The sequence below is a fragment of the Emydura macquarii genome, unplaced genomic scaffold (assembly GCF_026122565.2).
Source record: "Emydura macquarii macquarii isolate MOO-44397 ecotype Brisbane River unplaced genomic scaffold, CSIRO-AGI_Emac_v2 contig_2768, whole genome shotgun sequence".
Lineage (NCBI taxonomy): Eukaryota > Metazoa > Chordata > Testudines > Chelidae > Emydura > Emydura macquarii.
Window position 1 is genome coordinate 3,532,437 of NW_027132905.1, and position 26,112 is coordinate 3,558,548.

Genomic DNA, 26,112 nt, shown 5'->3' on the forward strand with positions numbered 1-26,112 from the left:
GAGAACTGGCAAACTCATTGCAGCACTGGAGGCAATTACAGTGATGATTGCTCATCTGAAAACAGGGCAAGGGGCACCTCTGGGAATACTTTAACAGCCCCAGTTTCCTCTGATTGCTCTGGCCCATCCTTTGGATTTAGGCTGTGGCCTCAGAATGTATTTTGGAAGGAACCGGAGAGTTAGGGACAGCCCACCAGAGAGAAAGTGAGGCAGAGCAAGAGACAGATTTGGAAAACATAGAGGAGGAGGGAGAGAGGCAGAAACCCTGCCCAGTGCATTGAACGGTTTCCTGTTGCCTCTTTCTAAAATCTTCAGATTCCTTCAGACCTTCAGAGAGCCTGAAGTTTTCTCATCTCTACTGCCCTGTCTGCGAGGTATGGCACAAAACCCTGCTCCTTTTCTTTCTCTATTTCAGACATTTCTCATCACTGAATTATTACTAATCTGATCAATTCCTCCAAAGCATCTAATACAGGACTCTGAACTGTTAGCGGTACAGAAATTTCTACCCATTATTCCTAGATAGAGGGGGGAATGCTGGGTTTTGTTGACAAACCGATGCTATATATATATGTATATATAAACTCATTGAATTCTTTCTTGTTCCTCTTCTGCAGCTTTTCTCCTCCTAAGCTGAAAATTTTATTGCTTTCCAGTTGCAGATTAAAAGTATTAGCTCTTCTGTGATCAGAAATTCTGTATGTGAGTTTGCAGTCTTTCCCAAGGGGCTTAGTTTTTCTTTTGTTTTTCAGTTGCTATAAATAGATATCTGTTTATTTATTTCTTTGGAGAGAGGTGAAGTGCCGGCTTGCAGGCATGTCTCATTTACTGCACTGTGAATAAGATTTAGTTATAAATCAACCCCAATTAATTAAGAGCTGGGGCAGCGTACTGTCATTTGATACGTTAGTCTCCCCTGCTTTTGGAGAAACAAAGCATTGCAGATGTTCTCCCGCACTCTTTTTAGTACGTTCACTTCTTTTTCTTTCTTTGCTTTTTCCTGCAAAGAAAGATATTTTATTCATTCTTTTTCTTCCAAATTGATTTTGGAATTATGTCAGGTTCTTCTCCCTCTAGTTGTTTGATTTAATTCAGCTAAATTGTAAGGGCAGGGGCCAAAGAAGAGAAAATAGACTTTAAAAAAAAAAAAAAAAAAAAGCCCATTTGAGAGGCATTAAAAACAAGGATCAGATACTCCCGTTATTTATGTTTGTCCAAAAGAACAAACCACTTGTTTCCTTTAAAGGCAGCTGCCTTTTTCTCTCTCTGGCATGCAGTGCAGTCCAACTGCTTTTTTTGTCCCCCCTGGAAGAAAAACTTTGTTTAGAAGCATGGACACATTAGTATTACGAAGAAAAGAAAAAACAGCCGGACGGTGGCTAACTTCCTATTCAAAGTGAAGGGCAGGATCTCCAAGTGAATTTGAATTTGAGTGCTTTATTATCAAGTTGAAACACCCTTAAAAAAATAACAAACCTAAAGGAACACACTGGAAACTGCAATGGCTTCTTAGCCTGGAAGGGTGGAAAAGGCGAGGGGGGAGAAATAGCTTTAAATGGAAGTAAATGGCTGCAGTGTTCTGTGAAACAGTTAAAACAAAGCATTGTCTGCCACATAGGCAGAGGCAGGCGACTGGGGGGGGCTGTGCAGCCGGGCGAGGGGGAGGACCAACTTTTCAAACTTTTTCCAAGCCCCACCTCCTGCAAAACCTCTCCTCTGACATGACTCACCCCCAATGGAATGCTGGCTCCCATGGAAACCCTTGCAGGGTCCCCTGCGAGAGCCAAGGGATGGAGAGCCTTTATCGCTCGGACAAGCCGCCGAAGGCAGGGCCGGGATGTTCACAGGAAGATGCGGGAACGTTCTGAGCCGTCGCAATCTGTCTAGAAGCGGCAAAGGCCAAGGGTGTCTCGGTGCAGCATCCAAAAGGCCTTCACAGGCTGCATCTTTTCTTCCTCTCTTCTTTTCCTCCTTTCTATTCTTTTCCTGGCTTCCTCCCCTTCAAGAGCGTTACTGTGAAGCGTCTAAGCTGGTGCAGAGGAGACGTCACATTATAACTCCTAAGGAGGCAACAGGGCCTGGGGATTTTTTATTTAATGGGCACTGAAATAGCCTTATTCTGAAGTGACCGACACGGCCGCCCTAGGAATGCTGCGTTTGGTATGAGCAGCAGGAGTCCGGCCCGGGAATGGGAGTATTTTCTGGGTCCCAGGCAGGAATTCGCTGTGAAGGATTCAATGTTCCTTTGTTTCCCTATTCCGGGTAGCTTTAGTCCAAGAAATGGATGAGAAAATAGACAGAGCCCGATTCTGCCCTCTTACTCACGCTGGATAGTGCCCTACTCCCGGGGAGTCCCGCTGAAATGAATGGCGGAGTAAAGTACTACTCCGGGGGAGGAGGGGGCGGAGGAATCCGGCCCACAGAAATGTGTTAGCACTAACTATTGGCAATTCCACACTACGCATCTCTCCTCCCTTTGAAGTCGGCGTTGCCTTTCCCAAGCTAAACCCACCCATCTAGCCCAAGGAGTGTCACAGCTCGATGGACGGATCGCACCTACCTCCCCTGAAGCAACCAAGTAAGAGATGTTGCTCACAAAGGGCTCAATCCTGCAAGGTGCTGAGAACCTCCTGAGAGCACTCTACAGCCTCTCTGACTTTCTGATTTGGAGGGTCCATGGAAAATCCTCTCTGACCTGGGCTGCTTTCAGACCAGCTTTTCAATTGCATTTGAAGAGAAATCCAGTTAACAAGTTACTGTTACATTGTTGGATCAGTTACCACTTAACCTAAGATCCAGGGCTACACCAAGGGGGTATTAATACGGCCTGACTAATAACCTAGGCCTGGTCTGCACAGTTCTGGGATCAATTTAACTATTCCCACAAGGGGGTGTGATATTCTACTGCAGAAGTGGTTCTCCACCAGGGGTATGCATCCCTGGGGGTACGCAGAGGTCTCCCTGGGGGGCACATCATCTCATCTAGAAGTTTGCCTGGTTTTACAACAGGCTACATAAAAAGCACCAGTGAAGACAGTACAAATTACAATTTCATGCAGACAATGACTTGTTTATACGACGCTATATATTAGACACTGAAATGTAAGTGCACTGTTTATATTCCAATTGATTTATTTTATAATGATATGGTAAAAAGGAGAAAGTAAGCCATTTTTCAGCACTAGTGTACTGGGACACTTTTGTATCTTTTATGGCTGATTTTGTAAGCAAGTAGTTTTTAAGTGAGGTGAAACTTGGGGTATGCAAGACAGCTCAGTAGTCTGGGGATGTTGAGAGCCACTGTTCTACTGAACTAGTTAAATTGGCACGACTCCTAGTGTGACAAAGTTATAGCAGGATAAAGGAGCTTATACTATTATACCTTATTCCTGTAAGGAAAGGAGCAAAAGCTAGGCTTTTCTGTGCACCATTATACCAATATTCCTGCATCCACACTCGAGGATTTATACCGCTTCAACTATTCTGGTATCTCTGTAGCGGTACAATTGTTGTACATGGCATGTCCTTAGTCAGTCTTCATCTGAGGATGTGGCTGCTGCCTTTCCCCTTGGGGCTAAGTAGCTCGTGTGTGGGTGTGTTTGTAAGTTGAAGGGCGTTTCTGCAGGTGCTGGGAACCATCCAGGCCTCCATCCAGCCCCAATTTCCTGCTTCTTCTCTCTTGAGATTTGGTGCCGAGTGTTCACAGCCCCACAGGGGAACAGCTGGGCTGGCTGGCGTAGGTGGCATGGAATCGTTAGGTGACTTGATCAAAAATACTATCAAACCAGAGACAGTTCAACACAGAACTTCATTCACATTCATTAAAGCAAACAGCTTAGTCTAAAACCTGGTTTTGTCCCAGAACCGATTTGCTGAAACCAAATTAAAAAGAGCCTTGTTTGCGTGGCTTGGGCTATGAAACCACGGTGGGGTCACAGTGCTCCCATTATGTTTATGTAATGGTTGTTTTCCTCCTGTGTCTTGAAGTGCTTGGTGTATTACTATACTTCTATATACTGGCCTTTTTTACTGGTAGCCTCATCCCCTTTTATGTGATCTGAGGAGAAGCAATTTATTGTAAACTCTGCAGAGCCTTTGATCCCCAGTAAGTACTCATGCAATATTAGTAACACGCAATTCATGGTATCGTGCACGTGTGTTGACCTCAAAGAGCTTGAGAAAGGGAGGTGAGTATTATTGTCACCATTTTCCAGAGAGGAAACTGAGGCAGAGCGAGGAGAACATATGATTTTGCCCAGCATCACAAAGCAAACCTGCAGCAGAGTCAGAAACAAAACCCATGTCACCTGACTACCCTACCCTGCTCTAACCACTAGACTACACTGTCTCCTCTCAGCAACAGCAGTGTATGCTATAATAGCAATAGGTCCTGCCTAGACTCGTTAAGGGCATCACCAGCAGAGAGTGGAGATAGATTTTTACACTCCTCTGTCTCTTAGCTGTTTCAGCAGATGGAATTGAACTGCAGTTACTTCTAAAAGTTATTGATCATCCAGTTTGCAAAAAATGCTACCATCCAATCATAAATTAACCAACAGCTTCCTTAGTCCCTAGCAGCTTTAACTGCGCTGTGATATCACCCGGGATCTTGAGTTATCAGCTGGAGACTGCTGCCCACAGATGGCGACACTATCTTGCCAGCCTGCACTCAGACCCCTCTGTGTTATGTGAGTGGGGGCGGAAGGAGGGTGCCCCAGATCTTATTGCGTAGATTCAAAAGGAAAAACAACAAAGGATCATTTTAGACTCTCTAAAAAACCCAAAATACTTTTTGAAGGAACCAGGCCAGGTGGTCATTTCCATGCTCATCAAGTGCCAGCTCCAGCTGCCCTTGAACTCCATGGCAGAACTCCCAATGACTGTAAATGGAGCAGGAGCAGGCACTGAGACATTTGTATTCAAAGTATTAAACTGGGGCATCACACAGAGGAACTGATTCAGGTTGGAGAAGGGTTGGGATTTTCTGTCCTGTCTGCATCTCTTGAACTGGACTCCAGGGGGACTCCTCTCATAGGCTGAGCACAGACTCCTCCCTTCTCTCCTCCCCCCACCCAAAACTAAACGTGGCATCCTATGGGACTTATGTAACCTTGACGTAGGGCTTCTGCTACATGGACTACGTCACAGCTTCCAAACAAGCCCCCTCTGGAGAGGCTGTCCAGGTTTCCTGCACCCAGATGTTCCTTCTCACCCTCCACGGGAACATCCTGAGAGAGGAGAGGAAGACGGGGGGCGAGGGATATATGGGCTCTTTCTCCTCGGAGTCACTTGCTTCTGAAGTGAACTTAATGCAAAATTAGTTTGTCCTAAAAAAATAAAACAACATAAAATAAATGCAGTGTAGAATCTACCCAGATTTCAGGATATAATTGGGGGGAGGGGGAGAAAAGCTTTTTGATTATTTTAAAATCAACAAACCAAAGAAACGAAAACAAAGTAGAATTAAGAAACTGAGCGGCTTCAAAGCAGGAAAGGGTTTGCTATTTTGAGCCAAATTTTAATTGATTTGTGGATTTATTTTTGTTCCTGACCATAAGCCCCTACCTTCCCATCACCAAATCTCTTTTGCTGGCCCTGTGTGTGTCCAGAGTGGACGAGATGTCAGAGACCTCCAGTTTGAGGATCTGTCATACAGAAAAGATGATAAAGAGCTTAGCAACTTCTCTTCTAGCATCTGTTAGTAGTTAACTAAAAAAACACACCAGCGATATAAGAGGCCAGTCTCCAAAAGGAGTTGCCACATCTGGCTGTGAATTCCGTGACCTCACACCGAGACAACGTTGCCCATCTAACCTCCTGTAAAGTACATTTATTTATTTGCAGTATGTGTATATTTCACACAGTGGTGACAGCGAGGTGAAAGGAGCTACAAGATAAAAAGTTGATTGCTTCAGGATGGAGCTGAGATAATGATGACCGTACCGTTACATGGTGACTTTTATCCAAATGGATGTTCTCAAAGAGTTTAAGTGGGACCAAAATATTGTCTAGGCCTTGTGCTAGCCATTTGCAGAGGGGTAAATCTCATTCAAATTGCTTTCCGCATTTAACAACCTGATTTTATGCATTATATCTATTGGAAGCACTCTGCCAACCAACAAAATGCAGCCACCTCAGGAATGAAACGTGGCAGCTGTGTTTAACAGCCATGGGGAGATTTGTGTTGGGAAAGGTGAAAAGCCAGGCTCATGGCTGGTCTTGGTGTGTTTGAAGGGCTGCAGAGCAGTCAGCATTGGCTGAGTTTAGCAGGGCAAGTCCTGATGCCCTTATGTACCTAAAGTAACATTCCCAGGAAGGAATACAGGAGTGTCTTTCTAGACGAACAAGTGGGATCTATGCCTAGTTCCCCACTAGTGTAGGGTGTCCGAGGGTAGGAGTTAGGGGTCATACTCAGGGTTTAACAGTGATATTATTTCACTAGCAAAATCCTGGTTATGCACAACTCTTGCTGGTAAACCCTCATAATATATGTATACAAACAATCCAATCTCAATGGCACAAGTATATTATCTTTTATACTACGATAACTGAGATCAAGGACTGAATTTGACTCAGCACTGTGCAAACACAGAGTAAAAAACAGTCTGCTCCAAAGAGTGTAGGGTGGGAGGTGAAATTGAAGCACAGAGTGTTGAAGTGACTTGGCCAAGGTCACACAGCGGCACAGTGGCAGGGCAAGGAATAGCACTCAGGTCTCTTGGGTCCCAGTCCAGTATCCTAACCCCTAGACCACACTGCCTTTCTGCAAATAAAGAAAGGGAAATGTCCAGAATGGGCAGCTCCTTGGGGCCAGGATTGTGGCAGATGGCTGGCGAAATTCAAGCATGTAGGAGAATAATAAAGTCCAGGGAGAAGTGGCAGCAGCCCAGAGGGGTAGTAGGGGTCAGGAGAACGGCAGGATCTGTTAGAGATGAGGATGAAGGGAGATGCTGGACCTGGGGAGGCCAAGTGGGCTAGCTGGGCAGAGAAAGAGCGAAACCAGGCCAAGAGGGGAGTCAGTATGGTGCCGCCGCAAGATTATAATGCTGTCACCTAGATATTGCAATAGCCTTTGGAGACAGGTAGACAGGCAGACGACAGCCATTTCTGGTCCCCACCATGAAAGCAGCAGTACATTTGTGGACAAATTCTGCCTCTTTAAAGACAATGGGGCAGATTCTACCCCTTCCCCGGTTCCCCCAGCCTTTCTGCTACCTTGCAGAACACAGGGGACGTGAACTGCTGGGTAGTTCCCCCAGCACAGGGGCAGCATAAGGCCAACGGAGGTGGCCGTGCTGTGCAGCTCCCGTAGGGGCATGGCCAGGGCCTGGCCGAGGAGGAGAGGCAGCATGTCCGGGAAGGCGGGAGCATGTCCAGGGCTCTGGCTATTCTGAGCTGCAGCGCAGATTATAGGCCGCCCTGCCAGGCTGCTGTGAATTAGAATAGCCTCGGCTGGATCCAGGAGCAGCCCAGCGACAGGGATGTGCAAACGTGGCGTATGGCCCCCCCATTCCTGGGCCGCACCTCCTGCGAGGCAGAGCAGGGGCTCAGGCGCGTAGAATCTCAGCTGTGCCGGGTTTGAACCCTGCCTGGCGCAATGTGGCACCATTCTCAGTTCAGCACCGTGATGAACCTCAGCAACAGGAACAATGAAACGCGGCTTTGCGAGCAGGTTCAGGGGATACATTCAATCAGTGGCGCCTGTCGTTTTGAGCTGTGACTGTCCCAGCACCTTTGCAATTAGCCACAGAGTCTGGCTTGGGTATGCCCAGACGCCGTAGCCTGGCTGGTTCAGTAGGAACGGTGCTCGTGATCCTGGATGAACAACTATCAGCGGGTCATGGCCGCGGCTACCAGGAGGCCAGCCTTGTTCTCGAGGCTCGGAGGCCCCCTCATCCTGCATCGGTGCTGCGCAGGGGTCAGCCACTGAAATCTGTAGGACGTGCAACCATCTTCTTCCCAGCTGGAATTCAGCAGCCATGCTGTGGGGGGATGCTGCTTGTTGCTGCTCTCCCCTGAAGCTCTGGTACGGGACACTGCCAGAAAAGGATGCTGGGCTAGACAGACCATTGGTCTGACCCAACCTGTTCTTGTGTGCAAAGCTGCTGGGTCAGCTATATTTTCTTAATTTGTTCCTTGGGGGCTGGGGGGGGAACGGAGCCTTCTACATGCTAGATCTCTGCACCAGCTCTGCTTGATTCCCCTCCACCACCACCCCCAAGTCTCCCTAGGTGACATCCCTTCACCTCTGCCTCTAACGCCCTGTCCTAATGGCCGAGGACAGCCAGACGCAAGTGCAGAGCCCAGCCACGCTGATTGCACACCATCCAGAGAGGTAACGGCTGAGCACTGCCAGGCTCTCTCGTCTCCTGCTGGTTCAGGGCACTTCCAACCACAGTTGGCTCAGAACAAGGGGTTCCTGTCAGGAATCAAAAGCCCAGGCTCTCAAAGTAGCGCAGGTCACTGAGCTCCTGGGATGTCCCAGGGACTTTTTCAGAAGATTCTCTCTCATCCCAGGAGGGCTCTCGTGTCTTCCTCACCTTCCTGCCCTCAGAAGCTGGTCACAGTCTCTGTCCATTGCACCAACTTGCAATACGTAGCGTTGGGAGGGCATTAGGTATTCAGTGGAAACCAAGCCATCGCAGCTCCCCAAGCATTCTCTGAGCAATCACCATCCTCATCTGTGAAACTCAACTCAATCTTACGGGAGACAGGAGCAGGCATTGGACGTGGTGGGATGAATAGATACCGTAAGAGCCTGCAGAGAAGACTGTGCCACCTCGGTCCGCTCCGGGGCACGTACAGACGCTGGGAAAAGATCCCCTGTGACCCATACCGTGGTGGAAAACCTTCTGCTGCAGCATTAGCATCGTGGAGTGCAAAGCCACTGAACCGTCGCGCAGGACTGGTATTACCACGGATCATTTAGGAGTGGCCATCCCGTCGCAAAGGAGCACAGGTCTTCCAGACCCTGAAAAGTTCCCAGGGCAAAGTCTCAGGGCAGCTCCTCTCCAAGGCTGTGGGTTTATTTTAATTTTGTTTTTTAAATAAACTTGTTTTCCTGCCTCTGGTGCGAGACGTCTATGCAGGGCTTGTTTGCCTGGAGAGTTTATTCACGTCCCCCCCCCCCCCCTCCTCCAAACACAACAGTCAGAACTCAGAGCGTCTCTTGTCTTCTAGTGAGCATCCGATTCAAAGATCCCAGCTCAGCGCGCTGCCCTGATGTTGTCTGGGTTTAGAGATGGGGACATCATCTACATGCAATGCAGGTTGGTTTGGGGGCTGCTCTTTTTTAATGCAAGCCCATTCTCCCCATTCAGCTCCCCTTTCCTCGGTGCTCAGCACAGCGAAATTTCCATGCTTTGGCGCAAAAGACAACTTCCAAGCCAAACAACCCTCGTTCGGAGACGCACAAGAGATGCCCTTACAAGCCAGGGGAGAGCAGCAATGGAGGAAACAGCCAGAATCAGCTGTACTTTTCCACCCAAAATGCCCATCAGATGGGGAAGAACCAGTGACCTCAGCTTCAGGTCTTGGCAGTGACGGGAGAGCTTTCAGCAGCCTCCAGCACAAATAAAGGAGAGAGGAAAGGACTTGGTGTACCGAACGGGAGGATAGGGGCAGAGGGAGCCCCTTGTATGCACTAAGCACCAGCCAAGCCACAGGAAACAGATCGCTTCCCTTCTCAGCACACGAGCCTCTGATACCGAAATGTCAGCAGCTGCTCTGGGTCTATTGGCTACTGTGCGGGGTAGCCCCACCAGAATCCAGGTTAGCGCTGCACTCTCCTCTCCCAGGTGGGGAGCACATGCACGTCTGTGTAAAACAGGTCACAGTCCGTAAATGGTGAAATAGGAGATGGTCAGCCAGCCTGCCCCCTCACGCTACAGCCCGCACACACTTTTAAACAGATTTCAATACACTTGGAGCTAAAGCATGCGGTATTTGAAAGAGCATGGAAGCAGGCCCGTCCAGGGATAGGGGAGATAATCTTATGTTTTGGGAATGTATAGGGCATTCTCCTTTGGCCAATGCAATGCTGGCGTTATCCCGGTGGGAGTGATGCATTGGGGAGTTAAATACTCCTGCTCAGAACTAAGCAACAAGACAGAGCAGGCAGTGCCTTTCTGGGCAATCAAGGCACAGCTTGGCGTAGTTCTGTAAGCGCACATCTCCTGTTCATTGTGAAAGGCAGATTCTCCAACTTTGTTTTCGACAGGAAACGCGCCATCGAGTCGATCTGAGTTAAGCCAGCCTGGCTTCATCCCTGAGCTGCTAAAAGACAGACAGATGGACATCGAGAAGTACTCTAGATTGTCCCCTCCTAAAACACAGGACTTGTTCTCCCTCACTTACCCTGGGCATTAGCTACAGTTACAGCCATTGCTGATCACCGATCTAGACACACCATTCCAACCCCCGGTGTGAACAGGCAAAGCCCCTCTCAGCCAGGATTTGCATCTGTGCAGGGAATGCCTGTTGCAAACGGGGGTTTATAGCAGATTTGCTGAAGAGATGGTGGCCACCAGTGGCCCCAGCATAGACAAGGGCTGAGAACCAGCTTGGGAAGTGTTCTGGGTAATTCTATGCCCCGTACCGGGGAGAGCTCTCTTTTCAGACCGTCACAGCCTGTGCCGCCGGAGACGGGCGGAGGTGAAAGCCCACAGAAAAGCGACTTGGAAGTCAGACAAACCCTTTTAAAAGGCGTGAGACAAACGCTGGGTTTTTGCTTTCAGGAGAGGCAGGAAGCGACAAGAACTTCTGCTCGCACCATTGCTCCATCCCTCCGTCAGAGACAGGGACTCTGCCTGCATATTAAGCACCCGACCTAGTCCTTTTCACCCTCAACCTTCCACACTTGGAGGGGCTCAATCCCTCCAAACAGGAGTCGGGGGGAGGGGAATCAAGGAATGATTGATTTCACCACCTGCCGCTCTGGCTTTGGATGGATTTAATAAAAGACTCATTGCAGCTGGCACTAACCGGCAGACAAGGAGAAGACAAGGATTGAGTGGGTCTGAGAACCTGAATTCCCCTCTCAGCCCTAGAGAGAAAGGTGAGGATTCTGGCCCCTACTCCTGCCCCATGCACTGCTCCCGTGGTGGATAGGGTCTGTAAAGCGCCTGCAGACTTCCCCCAGTGCAAGTGCAGGGTCACCATCGTCAGTCTTACACAGTCCGCAGTGCAAGCCCGGGTGAAGAAGTGTGCTGGGGTGGGAGAAAGAGGGGGCAGGACCCTAGCATAGAGCACTATGGACAGTCTGGGCTGCAGCCCAGCATCTGCAGGGTGCAAATCTGGGGTCAAGCCCCCTGCCAGGGGTCCAACATAAGAGTCCTCTCGAGGTCTCTCCGGGTCAGTTTGAAGGCCCCAGACTGCAGCAGTCTGTGTTCTACCGGTCCGTGGATCAACAGAGGGCAGCAATCTCCCGGATGTCCCTCGGTTTATTTGTCTCAGCGGATGAGATGAGGCCAGACAGGTTGCAGGCCTGAATGCAACAGCAGGAGAGAAAAGTTATGAATCACCACAAAGATCTCAGCCCTTTGGGACTGCAGGGGACGGATGAGTTGCCTGTGCTGCTACTGGAGGTACCAGACGCCGCCCATCTGGAGGAAAGCTGTGTGTGGAAGTGCTGAGGAGTGTGTTTTCTGCATGGTGCATGTGGGCAGCCATGTAAACACCATGGCCCCGGGTGCAAAAAAGAAAAGGATCTGGGCGACGCCCCACCCCCTTCGACCAGGGTCCTTTCAAACAGGGTTGAAATAGTTTGGCTGCTAAGACAGGCAGGTCCATAGCAGAGCCAGCCTTGCCATTGTCCTCAGAGGCTGAATTCCAGCCCCGCTCTGTGCTCCACTTCTCCCGTTGACAGCACAGGGGACTTGCACAGAGAGGATATTGGAGTCACTCCATTTCTGGTAATCGGTTCATTCTGGGAGTCAGCTTGTGCTGGTGCATGGAGAGCAGAAAGGGGACTGCTGGCTTGTCTACATGGGGAAAAAGCCTGCAGTAGCTGGTGCATGCTAGCTACTCCACACTGATTCCCGGTGTGGACCCTCTTACTGTACACTCCAAGCACCTTTGTGTGCATTAGCTGAATACACTTCGGAAGCATAGTAAGCTAACCCACCTGCGGGTACTCTAGTGTGGCCAGACGGGGAGTGAAAACAGAGTAGCCAGTGTGCTTCAGATTCACACCCTAGCTCACTAAGCACTAACCTTAAAGGTCGACAAGCCCTAAGAGTGAGTGATGGGGGGTCCCTGGGAAATAAGTGGGAGCCTTCATGCACTTATCTGAGATAAATACACAAAGGCAGAGTCCCCTGAGCCCTCTTAAAAGAGAGATACAGATGCCGTGGGGCCCCCAACATGTTTTTATAGAAGAAAGGGTGGACAATGGCTTGCCCGCATTGCATCATGCAGGGAGTCAAGATTGAGTAGTTTAATTTCAGCCTAAACTGCGGGTTGCTAGCAGGCAGGGGACTCTTGGTTTTTAAGGTAAAGTGCACCTCTTGGATCTTGAAGGTAGGTATCGTCAGGGCAGGTCTGGGGTCTCATGACTCGTAAAGAGAGAAGAACATAGGAAGTTCTGGGACTTCTTGAAAATTCTAAAACTTCTGGAAAAGTTTTATAGGGTTCACACAACAACTTTCTGCTTCATTGCACAGTGTTCTCTTTCTGCCTCTCTTGTTCTCTCGCTTTTGTCCCCCAATCTCTCTTCTCTGAGAAGAATAATATGTGAAGCTGTAAGAAGCTTTATATGCTATACATACAACTGATCTAATTTTTTTCAATGAAAAATGGTTTTTTTGCCCAAAATAAACATGTTTTGCAGAAGATTTTCAGTCCGGTTGCAATTTTCTGATGTTTCAAGGAAGAAAACGGAAGGAAAACAAAAACCCACCCACATTTTTTCCATAAAAATGTTCAATTTCCAAAAGCCGGTTTTTTCCCCCACTGAAAAGAGTTTTCAATTTCAGTTCTTCCCCCAAAGGCAGGAATATTATTTTTAATTTCCCCCCCATGAATGTAACTGGCCATTATAGAATTATAAAGTGCGCTGAGATCCTTAGATGAAAAATGCTGCATCCTTGAGATCATAGGTATTAGCTGGACTCCTGGTTCACAACCTCGAAGGCCTCTTCCACCTTCCGAATGCTCTTTAGACCCAGCTCAGTGCATCAGTCCCCCGGAGACCCTCAGGAAGTGAATTTTGCAGGGGATAAAGCTGCGCTTTGTAGTGCTAATGTCCAACCCTTACTCTTTTTCTCTCCCGTTTATCCAGGCTTCTTTGAAAGATGCGGGCCTGGATCTTCTTCCTTATCTGCCTGGCAGGCAAGGCAGTGGCAATGGCAGGACCTGTAAGTATTGCACCTGACCCTGACCCTACCACCTTCCCGTCCAGACTGGGCAGTCCCTATTCCAGGACTCTCACTGGGACACTGCCACAGGGGCAGGTTGTTAACTTACACCTCCCCAGTTCATTGGTGGGGTTTTTTATGTAGCTCCCATTCAGTCCCCTGTACCGTGGCGCTGAATTACCCCCACCTCTAGTTGCCCCTGGACTCCCTTTTCCACAGCTGGGGACTCTCACGGCCCATTTTACAGAGAGCGGGGATCCTAACTCACCTTCACTCATCGCCCACGCCCCTGCAGGGCTCTGGTCGCGGCCTGATCTTTATCTGCGGGTCCTTGTTGCAGGCTTCTCTGTCTCCCAGTGAACCCTGGCACAGGGGAGGAAGCCAGGAAGCCATTTTGCAGGAGGTTTAAAATGAAGCCGGGAAGGAGTGTCCGTGAGAGCCTGCTTCCCAGAACAGAATCTCCTTGGGAATGGCGCGCTGACCGATTACGTGCCTTCAAAGCCCCTGCACAAACTCACACCCCCGGGCAGGAAGATTTCACACGGGGTGCAGCCCAAATCAGGGCCGAGGCCAAAAATAGGAATGCCTGGACATTAACCCCTTTGTAGCTGAATGAAATAACCAGGCATAGCTGGGAAGGGGGAGAAAATGCTCCTCTTGGTCTTGGTTAGCCGGACATGGTTGCAGGCCACCTGAAATCTACAGGGAAGACACAAGCATACAATAGTGAAGGGGTTAAAGGACCAGGAGACCAACATCAGGAGTTGCTCCAAACAGTACCGCTTTGGATCCTCATAGCCACACGGGAGGGAGGGTAGGTTAGTGATCAAACGCCTGGCACCTGAAATTCCAGCGCAGCTGGATTAGTGAGTGAAAGGAGCTGGAACGTCCTCAGCCAGGCCAATCTCCTAAAATATTAGTTCAGATTCAGTAGCCCAGCCCACTGGGGCATCTAGCCCAAACTTTGCTCCAAGAGGGGCCCTTGGAGAATCCCAGTGCCCCATATGGGATCATAAGGAGGGCAGATTTTAAAAGGGTCTCCACTAATAAATTAAAATAGGTGGTGTTCCCTTGAGATCAAAGAAAAGATGCCCGGGGAGGTTCTCCTCTCTCCTCTTTGCGTTGGGAGGCACAAATGCTGTTAGCACCATCAGCCTGCAAGCGCAGGTTCTCCCTGCCGCCGAGTGGGGGGAACGCACATGGTGAGGCATTGCCTGCCGGGAGCTGCTGCTGGAAGGTTGAGTGAGAGGAAGCAAACAGCGAGCTGAGATTGCAAGCTCTGTGGGGCTGGGCCCCGCTTCTCGGTCGTCCGTACAGCGCCTAGCACGGTGGGATCCTGATCCGTGACGGGGGCTCTTGCTGCAATGCACAGAACTAATAAATATTAGCAATAACTGGGTCGGAGGGGGTTCTGCCTCAGTAACCACTGCCAAATGCCTCTTCCCAGATGGTGGCCCTTTGGGATGAGTATCCCAGTCCGGCCTTGGAGAGAGAGTCACTCCAAGCTGGTGCTGGACACTGCTAGGAGGGGCAGCGGATGGGGGTGGCTTGGGGACCTGCACTGCGCCTCGTCGAGCCAAACTCTTATGGGGTACAGCTCTCCTTCAGAGCCCAGCTCGTCCTCTGCCCACTGGGCCTCATGTGCCCCTGCCAGGCTCCGTGCCGCAACGCTTAGATTGCACTGAGCAAGAGCTCCGGTGTTCCTGCCGCTCGGCCAGATAAAGCTTCGTGCCACGCCAACAGCGTGGGAATGGCTGCCTCTCCATCCGAAGAGGTCCCACTTAGCGCTGGTGATGCAAAGCGAACACGGGCCCGGCCCAGCTCTGAGTATCTAACGGGCTGGCCTGTCTGCACCCAGGCAGAGTGCTGAGAAGTGTAAAGGTGTAGGGAGCGGAGACAAAAGGGAGCCCCAGCCAGCAGGATTCTCCTTCGTGAGGCTGCTGTCCTGTTCGCATGAAGACCTGCTCGTGGCCTTGCAAAGGGGCCGTGGGGCAGGAGACGTGAGGTGCGGGAGTTCACGCTTCTGACAGCACTTTCCCCCTTCTTCCTCCTTTTCAGCAGGATGCCCTGCCAGACGAGATCGAAGTGGTGGAGGATCCTACAACTGTGGTATGACATTACACAGCATCGCCTCTCTCTTGTACACCGCTAGCCCCCTCCACCCGCCTTTCCTCCTGTCCCCGCACCACTGCTCCCACTGCCGCATGGAGAGTGGGAGCAGAGATGGCGGCAGGGTCTCCCACTGGACATACACACACTTGATCCAGATGGTCGCCTCTTCTCAGGGCCACTCTCTGGGTTGGCTGGGTTTCAAGAGCAAGGCAGGCCAGGCTCCTGAAGGGAGGAAATCAGCCCCTTCCAGGCTGACCTCTCTGCTCAGAGCTGTCGGCCGAACTGGCTTATAAATTCCAGACCTGGCACAGGCCGTGAGATGACCGAAGAGAGAAGGGCTTTCAGAGAAGGGCTCTTTTGCTTTGCATGAACTGGACACTGGCTCTGCCTCTCTTGTGCTGTGATATGCCACGAGGGAAAACCACCTCGAGTGTTCATGGTTCATGGCGTCTGAGCAGCACGTGAAGAGCTGCACCAGGTGCTTGCAGACTCAGAGACTTTAAGGTCAAGAAGGGACCGTCTTGATCATCTAGTCTGACCTGCTGCACGTTGCAGGCCACAGAACCTCACCCACCCACTCCTGTAACAGACCCCTAGCCTCTGGCTGAGTTACTGACGTCCTCAGATCAGGATTTAAAGACTTCCAGCTACAGAGAATCGGCCATTTGCACTAGTTTAAACCTGTAAATGACCTGTGCCCCATGCTGCAGAGGAAGGTGAAAAAACACCAGGGTTTCTGCCAGTGTGAAAATTCCTTCTTAGCCCCAAATCTGGCCATCAGTTAGACCTGGAGCAGGTGGGCAAGACCCACCAGCCAGACACCGGGGAAAGAAGTCTCTGTAGTAACCCCATCTCACGTTCCATCACCGGCCGTAAATCATCTGTGCAAGCTTTAGCCTTGGTTTGGAAAAAACCCAAGCCCGCTTTCAGTGGTAGCTGCTACATAGCACCTGGGCCGATTTCCCAGTGAGCTCAGCCCCCAGCCCGGAACCGGGGGGGCTGAGTTCTTGGGCTAATTCTGGCCCTGGGGACCGTGGGAGGTATCCCACTGGCCAGTGAGAATACAGCTGTGGCTGAGCGGCTCCTCTGCCTTACAGGAGCCTGTGGGAGTCAATCCCGTCCAGGTGGAGGTTGGGGAGTTTGAGGAGCCGACCGAGGACGTGGAGGAGATTGTCGCCGAAAGTAAGTGACTCCCCGCCCTGCCCCGTAGCACCCCAGCCAGAGGAGCAAAGGCCTCTGTCCTTTCCTCCTGCTGGGGGATTGGACACTGGGGGCTTCAGCTTGGCTTTCCTGCCCTCTCTCAGATCCCTGCCAGAACCATCACTGCAAGCACGGCAAAATCTGCGAGGTGGACGACAACAACGTCCCCATGTGCGTCTGCCAGGACCCCTCCACCTGCCCACCCAGCAGCGGCGTGTTCGAGAAGGTGAGCGGAGAAACAGAGCCCGGGTAAGGCAGGCGAGGGAGGGAGAAGCCGAGCCGCTGCCTGTACGTCATAGAGCAACTAGCCAGAAGCCCTCCACGGCTTCAGAGACTGAGAATAGGAGAAGGAATCTTCCCTGGGGGGTCCCGGGTTTGAACCAGGCCCACGTCAGTAATAACCCGCGGTTGTTACCAAAGGGGGGGCCCATCTGAAGTGAGTCAGTTGCCTGGTTCTAGTTCCTGTCGGGAAGTCGTCCGAGCCGAGCGTTCTCCAGGCTGCCTCCCAGCCCGTCTCTCTAATGTCCGGTCCCCTTGCCCGCAGGTGTGTGGCACGGACAACAAGACCTATGACTCCTCCTGCCACTTCTTTGCCACCAAGTGCACCCTGGAGGGCACCAAGAAGGGGCACAAGCTCCACCTGGACTACATCGGACCCTGCAAATGTGAGTTGGCACCTTCACTGCGCCCAGGCTGCACTGGTACACCCACCCTCTGCTCGGCAACATCTGCCTCCGACAGCTGGTCTGCAGCCCCCCGGCACAGACTCCTGGCGGGCGTGTCGGGCACACGCAAGCCAGGGATCAGCTGCCGCCTTCGAATCAAATCCTGGAAGGGGAAAGGGGCTGCAGTGGGAAAGAACTCCAGGAGATAGGGGAAGAGGGACCCGGTTAAGGGGCGTGGTCCTGCAGTCAGGGGCGAGGGATGCCCTGTTTGTGAGCCTGTATTTTAATAAGACAGCACATCCTCTGCCCCCTGAGGTCCCCAGCGGGGATTGCCCCACAGAATGGACTGTGGTCAGGAAATTCTCCCCAGTTCTCTCCTTGTAAAAGCAAACAGGGAACGCTAGGGGAACGTATGCCCCTGCAGCTTTTCCTGATGCGAAGTGGGTACCTGTGTCCGGTTCCACCAGCATGACCGCCTAGCCGCCAGCACCCTCCCACCCAGAGCGTCCATCCTGCAGCCCTTTTCCTACAGAGTGAGGGTTTCGTTCTGACCCCTCCTGCAAGGGAACTGGGGAGAGCAAGCTGGGATCCTCTTTGTGCCCCAGCCCCTCCGGGCACCTGCCCTGGACCCAGGTAGAATGCTGCCAGCCTGTGGCACTCCATGGCCCCTTGGGGCAGCACCAGCCAGCCGGGGAGCATGACCAGGGCTCTGCCACTCCTTTATGAAGCAGCTGTAAGTGTCATTGGGCTGGGCCCCCTGCGCTAGCTGCCTGCATCTGCCCAGCGCAGGCACCATGGGGCTTGAGGAACCTCCGTGTGGCCACTGCAGCCTGGTGCCAGCATTCCTCCTGGGGAAACAGCTGGAATTTGGCCTTAAGGTCGTGCTTTTTCCTCCTGCTGATCTCTCCGTGGAAAGCCCACTGGGATCGCTGGCAGCACCGTTCTTTCCCAGCCTCTAATCTCATAAGCACACGCGACAGGCTCTGAATAACGGCGCAACGCACCCCGAGGGCGGGTGGTTTCCATTTGTTCCCACCCTCCAAACCTGGCCCATGACCAGCCCGAGTACACAGACCCCATAAGCCATGCAGCCAGCCCGAGGGACTCAGCCGTCCTAATCAATGCACAGGAAAGAAGGCCTGCAGACTCATTTAAGCTGCCAGGGCAGAGGGAACTGTAATAACTAGACAGGCCCCACTGCTGAGCGTTTCGCTGGCTTAGCACTTCTGAAACTTGGGATGCCTGAAAGGAACAGATTGTTTCGTCCTTGAACACCCATTTTAAAATGCAAAGCCGGGATCTGTCCAGACCTGCCCACCTCCCCCGAGCTCTTCCTTGCATAATAGCCTTATTGTACTCCGGGTGTCTCAGTGCTAGACAGCACCTACAAAGGGCAGTAAGCCTGTTCAGGGGTCTGATTCAGTAGAGAACGCCAGGTGACAATGATGCCTCTGTATCTTTATCCTGCACTTCCCTCTTAAGTCATATGCTGCTGGATATTTTGCAGCTGATGTTATCTTGGGGGCAGGGGTAGGAAGGTCTGTAGACAGCTGCTCATCAAACAATGCGCCATACGGAGACCCTTCATGTACGGGACTGTATCGGGAAGCACCTTGATTTGCATTTGCTGACGTCCTAGGAGCAGCACTGGCCCCCTGCTAGTAATGGGAATTTCAAAGTGATGGTCTGGTGCCCAAAGAACCGGCAGCCCACATGGGCTGCATGTAGGGACCTGCCATTCTGACACAGGAGCCAGGTGCTAAATACCCAGGCGTTTAAGGACACTGTAACCTGCCTAGGGCCTGTGGCACCCGGTGCAGGGATGTTGTGTCTCTTTAGAAACAAACCCACATGTCAGATGATCAATTCTCTACATTTATCTGCATATTCTTTAGCCACAAGGGACCTCTGCAGGGAAATGGAGTCTGTGCACCATCATCTGCTCCTGCTGCTTATTTCCTTCTCGATCATCCTTAATCCTCGGGGGGGCGACAGAATAATTTCCACAGCAATCGATTGGCAGGGAACAGCCAGAGGGTTGGGAGTCCGGGTGAGAAATAAGTGACAGGAGGTGACGGACCCCTTGAGCCAGGGCAGCCATTCAGGAAGACATCCCCGGATCAAGAAGAACCGTAGAATTGTGTCTAAATATAAAGTGTTTTCCTACCTCCTTTCCCATTCTGCCCCGCCCAGGTGTCTGCAGTAAATCAGTGGTTTGCACTTTCCAAAACAAGCCTGGTCAACACACTGGCTGAGGTGTTTCGCTCCCTGCCCGGGCGGGCAGCAGACTCCCTCCCAGTGCAGCAGGAGCAGAAAGCCGGAGGGAATAAACCAAAGTCCCAGGCCACTTTTCTGGTGGCAGGAGGGGATGGGTGGGAGACACCAGCACAGTGCCAGCAGGTCGATGGATTCACAAGTTAAGGCTAGAGGGGTCAGTTATGATCATCTAGTCTGACCTTTGGCAACAAGATTTCCTCCCCCCCGTGGTTTTTGCATGGAGCCCAGTGACTCGTGGTGGAATTAGAAAAGACTTCCCCTTCCGCCAGCACGGCTGGATCATTTATGGGCCCCCAGCAGCGGGGCTGCACGGAGCATTCGGTCCCAGCAGCCCCGAGAGAGGTAGGGGTGTCCCCAGGACACCAGGCGCTGCTCCCCGGGGAAGAAATTCAACCACGAGCCCAGCAGAAAAAAACGCCTGGATACATAAAGTGTAACAGGCCCCAGCAAAGAGCAGAGCGGAGGAAAAGCCCCTCCCAGCGGCTCAGTCTGATCCTGCAAGGGCAGAGGAAGTGATGGTTTGTCTTGCATGGGCTTCCTGCTCCAAGAGGCAGGGTGGGAGCCATGCACTGAGGCTGACTGATGCTGAGAGAAGGTTCCCGTCCCGCTGGGGAAGCTGGGCCGGTCTGCGCAGGAGAGGGGTCCAGGTCGGGCCCCGCGCTCATGGCTCCGTGCTTGGGTTTCAGACATTCCTCCCTGCCTGGACACTGAGCTGACCGAGTTCCCCCTGCGCATGCGCGACTGGCTCAAGAATGTGCTGGTCACCCTGTACGAGCGCGACGAGGACAACAGCCTGCTGACGGAGAAGCAGAAGCTCAAGGTGAGTGGAAGCCGTGACCGTGCGTGCGGGGAGCTCGCCCGCCGGGCCCCGATCCTGCAGGCCCTGGCGCCTGCAGGGAGCCCCTCTCTGCATCCCTGTGGCCCAGTTCTGCACACGCTGGTGCCAATGCGGATGCCAGCCCCCACACGCTAGTGCACCCCTAAGCGCAGGCTGGTTTAGGCCCACAAATCCCGCCCCATTGTGCAGCAGGGCGCACGCAGAACCCCACCCAGTCCGCACACTAGAGCAACCCCCCGCCCTGCAAATCTCTTCGTCCCCCTCTGACAGGGACCCGCCGAGCGGCTCGGTCCCGGAGGCAGGCTCCCAGCTGCAGTCACCAGGCTCCTTACCGAGGCCTCTCGCTTTAACAGGTGAAAAAGATCCACGAGAACGAGAAGCGCCTGGAAGCTGGCGACCACACTGTGGAGCTGCTGGCCCGCGACTTCGAGAAGAACTACAACATGTACATCTTCCCTGTGCACTGGCAGTTCGGCCAGCTGGACCACCATCCCATTGACGGGTACGTAACTCCACGCCCAGCCGGGGCGAGGAGGGGCTAATTCCCTGGCCTCTCCCTTCTGCCGGGCTCAACCTCCCAGGTCAGGTCACAAGTGCAATGAGTTTCCTCAGCCTTATCCCAGCCCCTGAGTGTCTGTACCCATCACAGAACCACGGCACCCGGTTGCAGGTGGTTCTGTGCTGCAGAGGATCTCAGGAGCGGTGAAGGACGTGGGTAGGTCAGGGTTGCAAAGCCGCGGGGCGAGGATCAGGATGGGCGTGGCCGAGGGGGAGGCAGCTGAGAATTGCAGTCAAGCCAGGCACGGGGCTCGAGACTGGTGTGGCGGAGGGAGCCGAGGTTCTAGTGCAGGGGCAGAGCTTTGCTGGGGAGGCCTGGCTCAGATCCAGCCGGCGGTGGATGACGGCATGGGCCGGCGAGGAGGAAGGAACGGGCTGTGCGAGGAAAAGGATGCCGAGCCCTGCCGTGAAGATGCAGACGACAAGACTCTATAAATACACGGAGCCGGCTGGCCGGGGGGGGAGGTTTGTTAGCCAGCATTAACCCGCGGAACTCTGTGCCACCGCCTGCCTTTACTGCCGTGCCGAGCTGCGCCAGGAGCTGCGCCCCACGTGTCTGAGCCGCTATCGGGATAGCCCTGGGTGGCTCCAGTGTACGCAGTGCGCTCGAGGGAACGCGCGTCGCTGCACACGGGGCAATCGGTTGCCGAGGGAAGGCGCTGCTCTTAGTCAGACCCAAAGGGGGAGACGGGGAGGGGGGTGACCCGCTGCCCGGGCCCGGCCCAGCACAGACGGAAACCCACGGAAGGACTCTTATTAACCGGAGACTCCCTGGAGCGGGCCCAGAGAGCGTTCACGGTGGGGAGGATGTGGAGGTGAACCCAGGGGGTGTGGAGAGAGGGAGAAGCCGTCCGAGCAGGGACAGGGGGGTAGCCCCTGTGAACACTGCTCGCCTCCTTCCATTAATGCCACTGCACCACAAGCCACTCCGGGGCCGGGGGCGGGGGGGTGAAGGAAGGCCCAGAGACGCTCCCCGCCCCGCCAGCACCATGGGGAGGACTCTGGCCTGGGCTCAGACCATCTCGGCTTCCCTGGCAGGTACCTGTCCCACACCGAGCTGGCCCCGCTCCGAGCGCCGCTCATCCCCATGGAGCACTGCACCACCCGCTTCTTCGAAGAGTGCGACCTGGACAACGACAAGTACATCGCCCTGGAGGAATGGGCCAGCTGCTTTGGCATCAAGGACAGTAAGTAGCTGCCCTCCCCGGCCCTGGCAGCAGTGGGGGGCACTGGAGGAAGGGGCGGGCAGGGAAGGGGGGGACCGGCCCGACGACAGCTCTCAGAGCTCCCAGCTGGCCAGCAATGCTAAAGAGGAGGCAGCAGCCATAAAGCCAGGGCCTGAAGAGGGAACTTTGGGTCTAAAAAGATGAGCTTCTGCCCCACGCGCTAAAGCACCCCTCCTGAGAGCAGTGGGCAGCACCGGACTCCCAGCTCAGGAGGAGGGATGCTAAAGTGGCTTTAAACTAAGCATGTGCTGAATGCTGTGCTCTCTCCCCCAGCCCACCCCTTCCACTCCCGGCTCCACCCCCCGGCACACCTGTGCCACCGCTTGCAAAAGGCATCCTTGGAAAGCAGCCTCACAGCGATCTTGCATAGTGCCTGCTCCGGGGGCATCCTCCCTCAGCTGGATATGGGCCCCTCTATGTCCTTCCAACTTTTTTATTCAGCATCAAGAGAGTCAGAAGAGGGGTGAGGCTGGTGGCTGGTAGGCAGTAGTAGTCATCAACGCCTCTGTGTGGAGGGGAACAAAGACCCACACAGCCCTAGCCTGGGTGACATGTAGCACAATCTGAATGTAGGTGGTGACTTTCCTAACTTCTCTCTCTCTCTCTCCTTTTGCAGAGGACATTGACAAGGACCTTGTGATCTAAACCAGCACTTTCCTTCGCTGTCGCCACCTCCTGTTTCCTTTTATTTTGAAATCTTTTTTGTTTTGGTTTTTTTTCCCCTGGGGACAAGGTGCTAATGTAGATCTAAGTGTATATTAACGGTGCTAAACGAGACAACAACTTATTGTTAGTAGCCTAATGAATACCACTAGAAAACTCTGCTCACTCGTCCATTTCTGTGTGTTCTTAGCTGCTCTCTGATTCGATGACAACCTCACAATAACCAACCCTGTTCCTGTGCTCAATAGCGACTCCCTCTTCTTATCCACGCCTGGATTTTTTCTCTCTCAAACTTCCTACTAACATGTTCTTCTGATCTTCCAGTGTAGAGCAAAGACATCCCAGATGATTAACTCCCTGATTCCAGAAGGCAAGTGAGGGAAGGTGTATCCAGAGGGTGTTGGATGATTGGGCTTTCCGAAGTTTAGCGGAGCAATTCTTGGTGAAAGTTTGGGGTGCCGGATCTTAGCTCCTGTCAGGGAGGGTGGGGAAGGGAGTGGGATAGACACTGAAGATCCAGAATGGCAACATTTCAATTCCCAGGGCTTGAATTTAATAATAATTGGGCACAAATAGGTTTTTTTTTAAAAAACCGCCCAAATTTTTAAAAAATGTAAAACCCCCTCTAAAAATAAAGGTTTGAAAATGCTACCTGCTTTATTATTGCTGATTGCATTGTTCTTGTGTTGTCCCTGCTTTAAAGTTAGATTTTGGTGCTGACGTGTTTGGTGGTGGTATTTTTATTTGGCTTTGCTGTTGCGATTCCGCTGCAGTTGAGCTGAGACAAATGCTCTCTGTGGCTTTCACGACATTACACGTTCCCCCATAGCTCTTCCCATCACTGCTTCTGTCATTCTGAAATTCCAGCCCTGCTCTCCCAGGGAAGCTCTGTTCGATGTGGAGGTGACGCTCCTGCTCAGAAAGACATGCCTGACACAGACAAGCGAACGTTGCTCTTTTTTTTTTAGCTGTTGTGGTGTTTTGATTTTGTTTTGTTTTAGTCAGGGTTTTCATGGAGGGGGTCCCAACAGACTCACAGGAGACGGTTAGATCTCGCAGGCTGAGAACTCTATTTACCTCTGAATGTTCCCTGTGCCTTTTATGATTCAATTCTTGCCACAGTGTGAGCAATCTGACGAGTCTCTCGTAATAAAAGATAATTATTTGAAACCGTGACACTAAACGAGCTGATGCTATACTTCCGGTGTCCCCGTCTGTTTCTTGTCATCCTCATCCGGGGGTCACAGCTGAACCCTGGTTCGACTTCTAGGGGTTGAAGGTTGTGCCAGGTGCCACCTGAAAGCTAAATCTCCCATAAATTGCAGTCCCAGTCCTTGGCCCTTAACGTCCCTGTTGCAAAGTGAATCCCATTGAATAGCACTACTTTCCTGGAACAAAGAAGCTGTTTTCCAGCAGAACAGGTAGAATTTTAGAGAGCCCAGACTGTGGGTCTCATCTTTGGTTGGGCCCTAATCTCAGTGCCAGGAGTCAACACATCTACTCACCTGCTTAAAGCGCTTTGCTGAATCAGAGCAAGAGTGCTCAGCACCTGTCAGGGTCAGTCCCCTTCGCTGTACGATTTGGGCACTCCAAACGCATGAAGGCTCTAATGTGAACTCCCCTGGCCCCTTGGATGTTGGAAGGTTGTGCTGCTTTTTGTGATTTAAAGGTTATTTCCTGTAGATTTGGAACCAGGTCTTGGTTTAGCTCTTCTGTGACCGGATGTCACATAGCATTAATGATCTCCATGAGTGCTACTGCTCCACAGAAGTTACCGCTGATCTCCGTTCGTAGAGATCACCACCGCGGTGTCTCTAGAGAGGTATTAATATGAACATACAGGCAAATTTGTTAGGGTTCTAGGAAGGTACAAGGATAAAGCTACTTATCAGAATTAGTTAATTTCTAAACTGTGAGCAATTTATTCCAAAGCCCTGCTCCCGCCCCTCTAATTCTTCCTGCTTGAAAGTCAGAATCTTCTGCTCTTCTTTCTTTTTCCAAGACCTCTTGCCCAGACTGTTATAAGTCAACTCTGTCGCATCCTTTATCTAGAGCAGGGGCCAATTGACGTTGAGGGATTAAAACTGGTTCTCTCTCACCCCCCAAAAAACGCACATGGGCCCTACCAAACTTGACTGTTGGATTGGTTGAGAGGGAAGAAAGAAACAAAGTGATGCTATAGCTGTTTCAAATGCTGTGTATATTATCCCCAGAGAAGATGCATGTGCACAGAGCTGGTAGGAACTAGGAAAGCCTTGACACAATAGACCAGTAAGGGCTCATTCGGTTAATGCTTAGATTATCTATGTAAGATTAATAGAAGTCTGCAAAAGTTCCAGTGTAATTACTTCTATGCTACCTGGACAGCTGCAGTATTAAAGATAATGTTTCAACCTGTAGGGCTGAGACGTGCTGTGCTGTTTGCACTGTATCTAGTGGCCGGATAAAGATCCTGTAGTAAATACATAGCACTGCCCTACCATACGCACACCCACGGCATACTTCTCATGATAACGTGGACAGATGCCCATGTGAACCCATCTGAACACAAAAGTGAGCACGTGTTTGATAAATAAACACAAGGAAACTTTCCTTCCAGACCAGGCTCCACGTCTAGTTTAAGTCGCGAGTTAAAATAGTTCCAGTCTTAGGCTAATCAAAACCACTGCAGAGCGTGACATGTTGGACCATTGCTGCCCAGGAAGGCAAGCATCACGCAGGCCCAGGGCAGAGGTGCAGCTGCGTGTGTGTGACGCTTGCACAGAACCTACTTGGTTGCAGCTCTAAGCCACGCGTGAGCACGCAGATTCACAGAGCAGGAGAATGAACACGCTGTTATAAAAATAACCAGGTGTCGGCCAAAAATATCGGCGTCGCTGAGTGTTAAGCTGGGGGCTCCATTGACCTGGGTAAACCAAGACATCACCCCCAGTTAGTCAAGAAATAAAGCTGTCAAAGCTCACTTCCTTTCGACCACAGACAGCGGCACTGAAATGTTCTGCACACAAGCTGGCTGCACCAGCTGCTGTCTCTCAGGATGGGCGGTGTTCTGTAGGGCTATACGGCATCAAAGCTGGGTCATTCACTGAGTCTGGAGCACCCATAGCTGCAAATAACCATGGATCTTTTAAAAAACGAACCAACCCCCCAGGCTTTAGGTTCAAAGATTTGAGAGATCTCCAGACCCAGACACATGCCTGAGGTACAATGCCATCTGC

The 26,112-nt window shown here is 51.9% G+C and overlaps 1 protein-coding gene across 2 annotated transcripts; it reads left to right on the forward strand.

Annotated features, from left to right (window-relative positions):
• The first annotated feature begins 249 nt into the window (after window positions 1-249).
• Window positions 250-23,614, forward strand: SPARC (secreted protein acidic and cysteine rich). 2 transcript variants are annotated; one of them, XM_067566691.1, is made up of 10 exons: window positions 250-374; window positions 13,280-13,355; window positions 15,414-15,464; window positions 16,565-16,649; window positions 16,772-16,893; window positions 17,212-17,332; window positions 20,296-20,429; window positions 20,801-20,949; window positions 22,044-22,192; window positions 22,848-23,614. In XM_067566691.1, exons 2-10 carry the CDS (start codon window positions 13,293-13,295, stop codon window positions 22,874-22,876), a joined length of 903 nt encoding a protein of 300 aa, XP_067422792.1. In that variant the 5' UTR covers window positions 250-374; window positions 13,280-13,292; the 3' UTR covers window positions 22,877-23,614. The 2 variants fall into 2 exon arrangements, with proteins under 2 accessions (XP_067422792.1, XP_067422793.1); XM_067566692.1 differs by having other exon boundaries at window positions 15,417-15,464.
• Window positions 23,615-26,112: the final 2,498 nt, after the last annotated feature.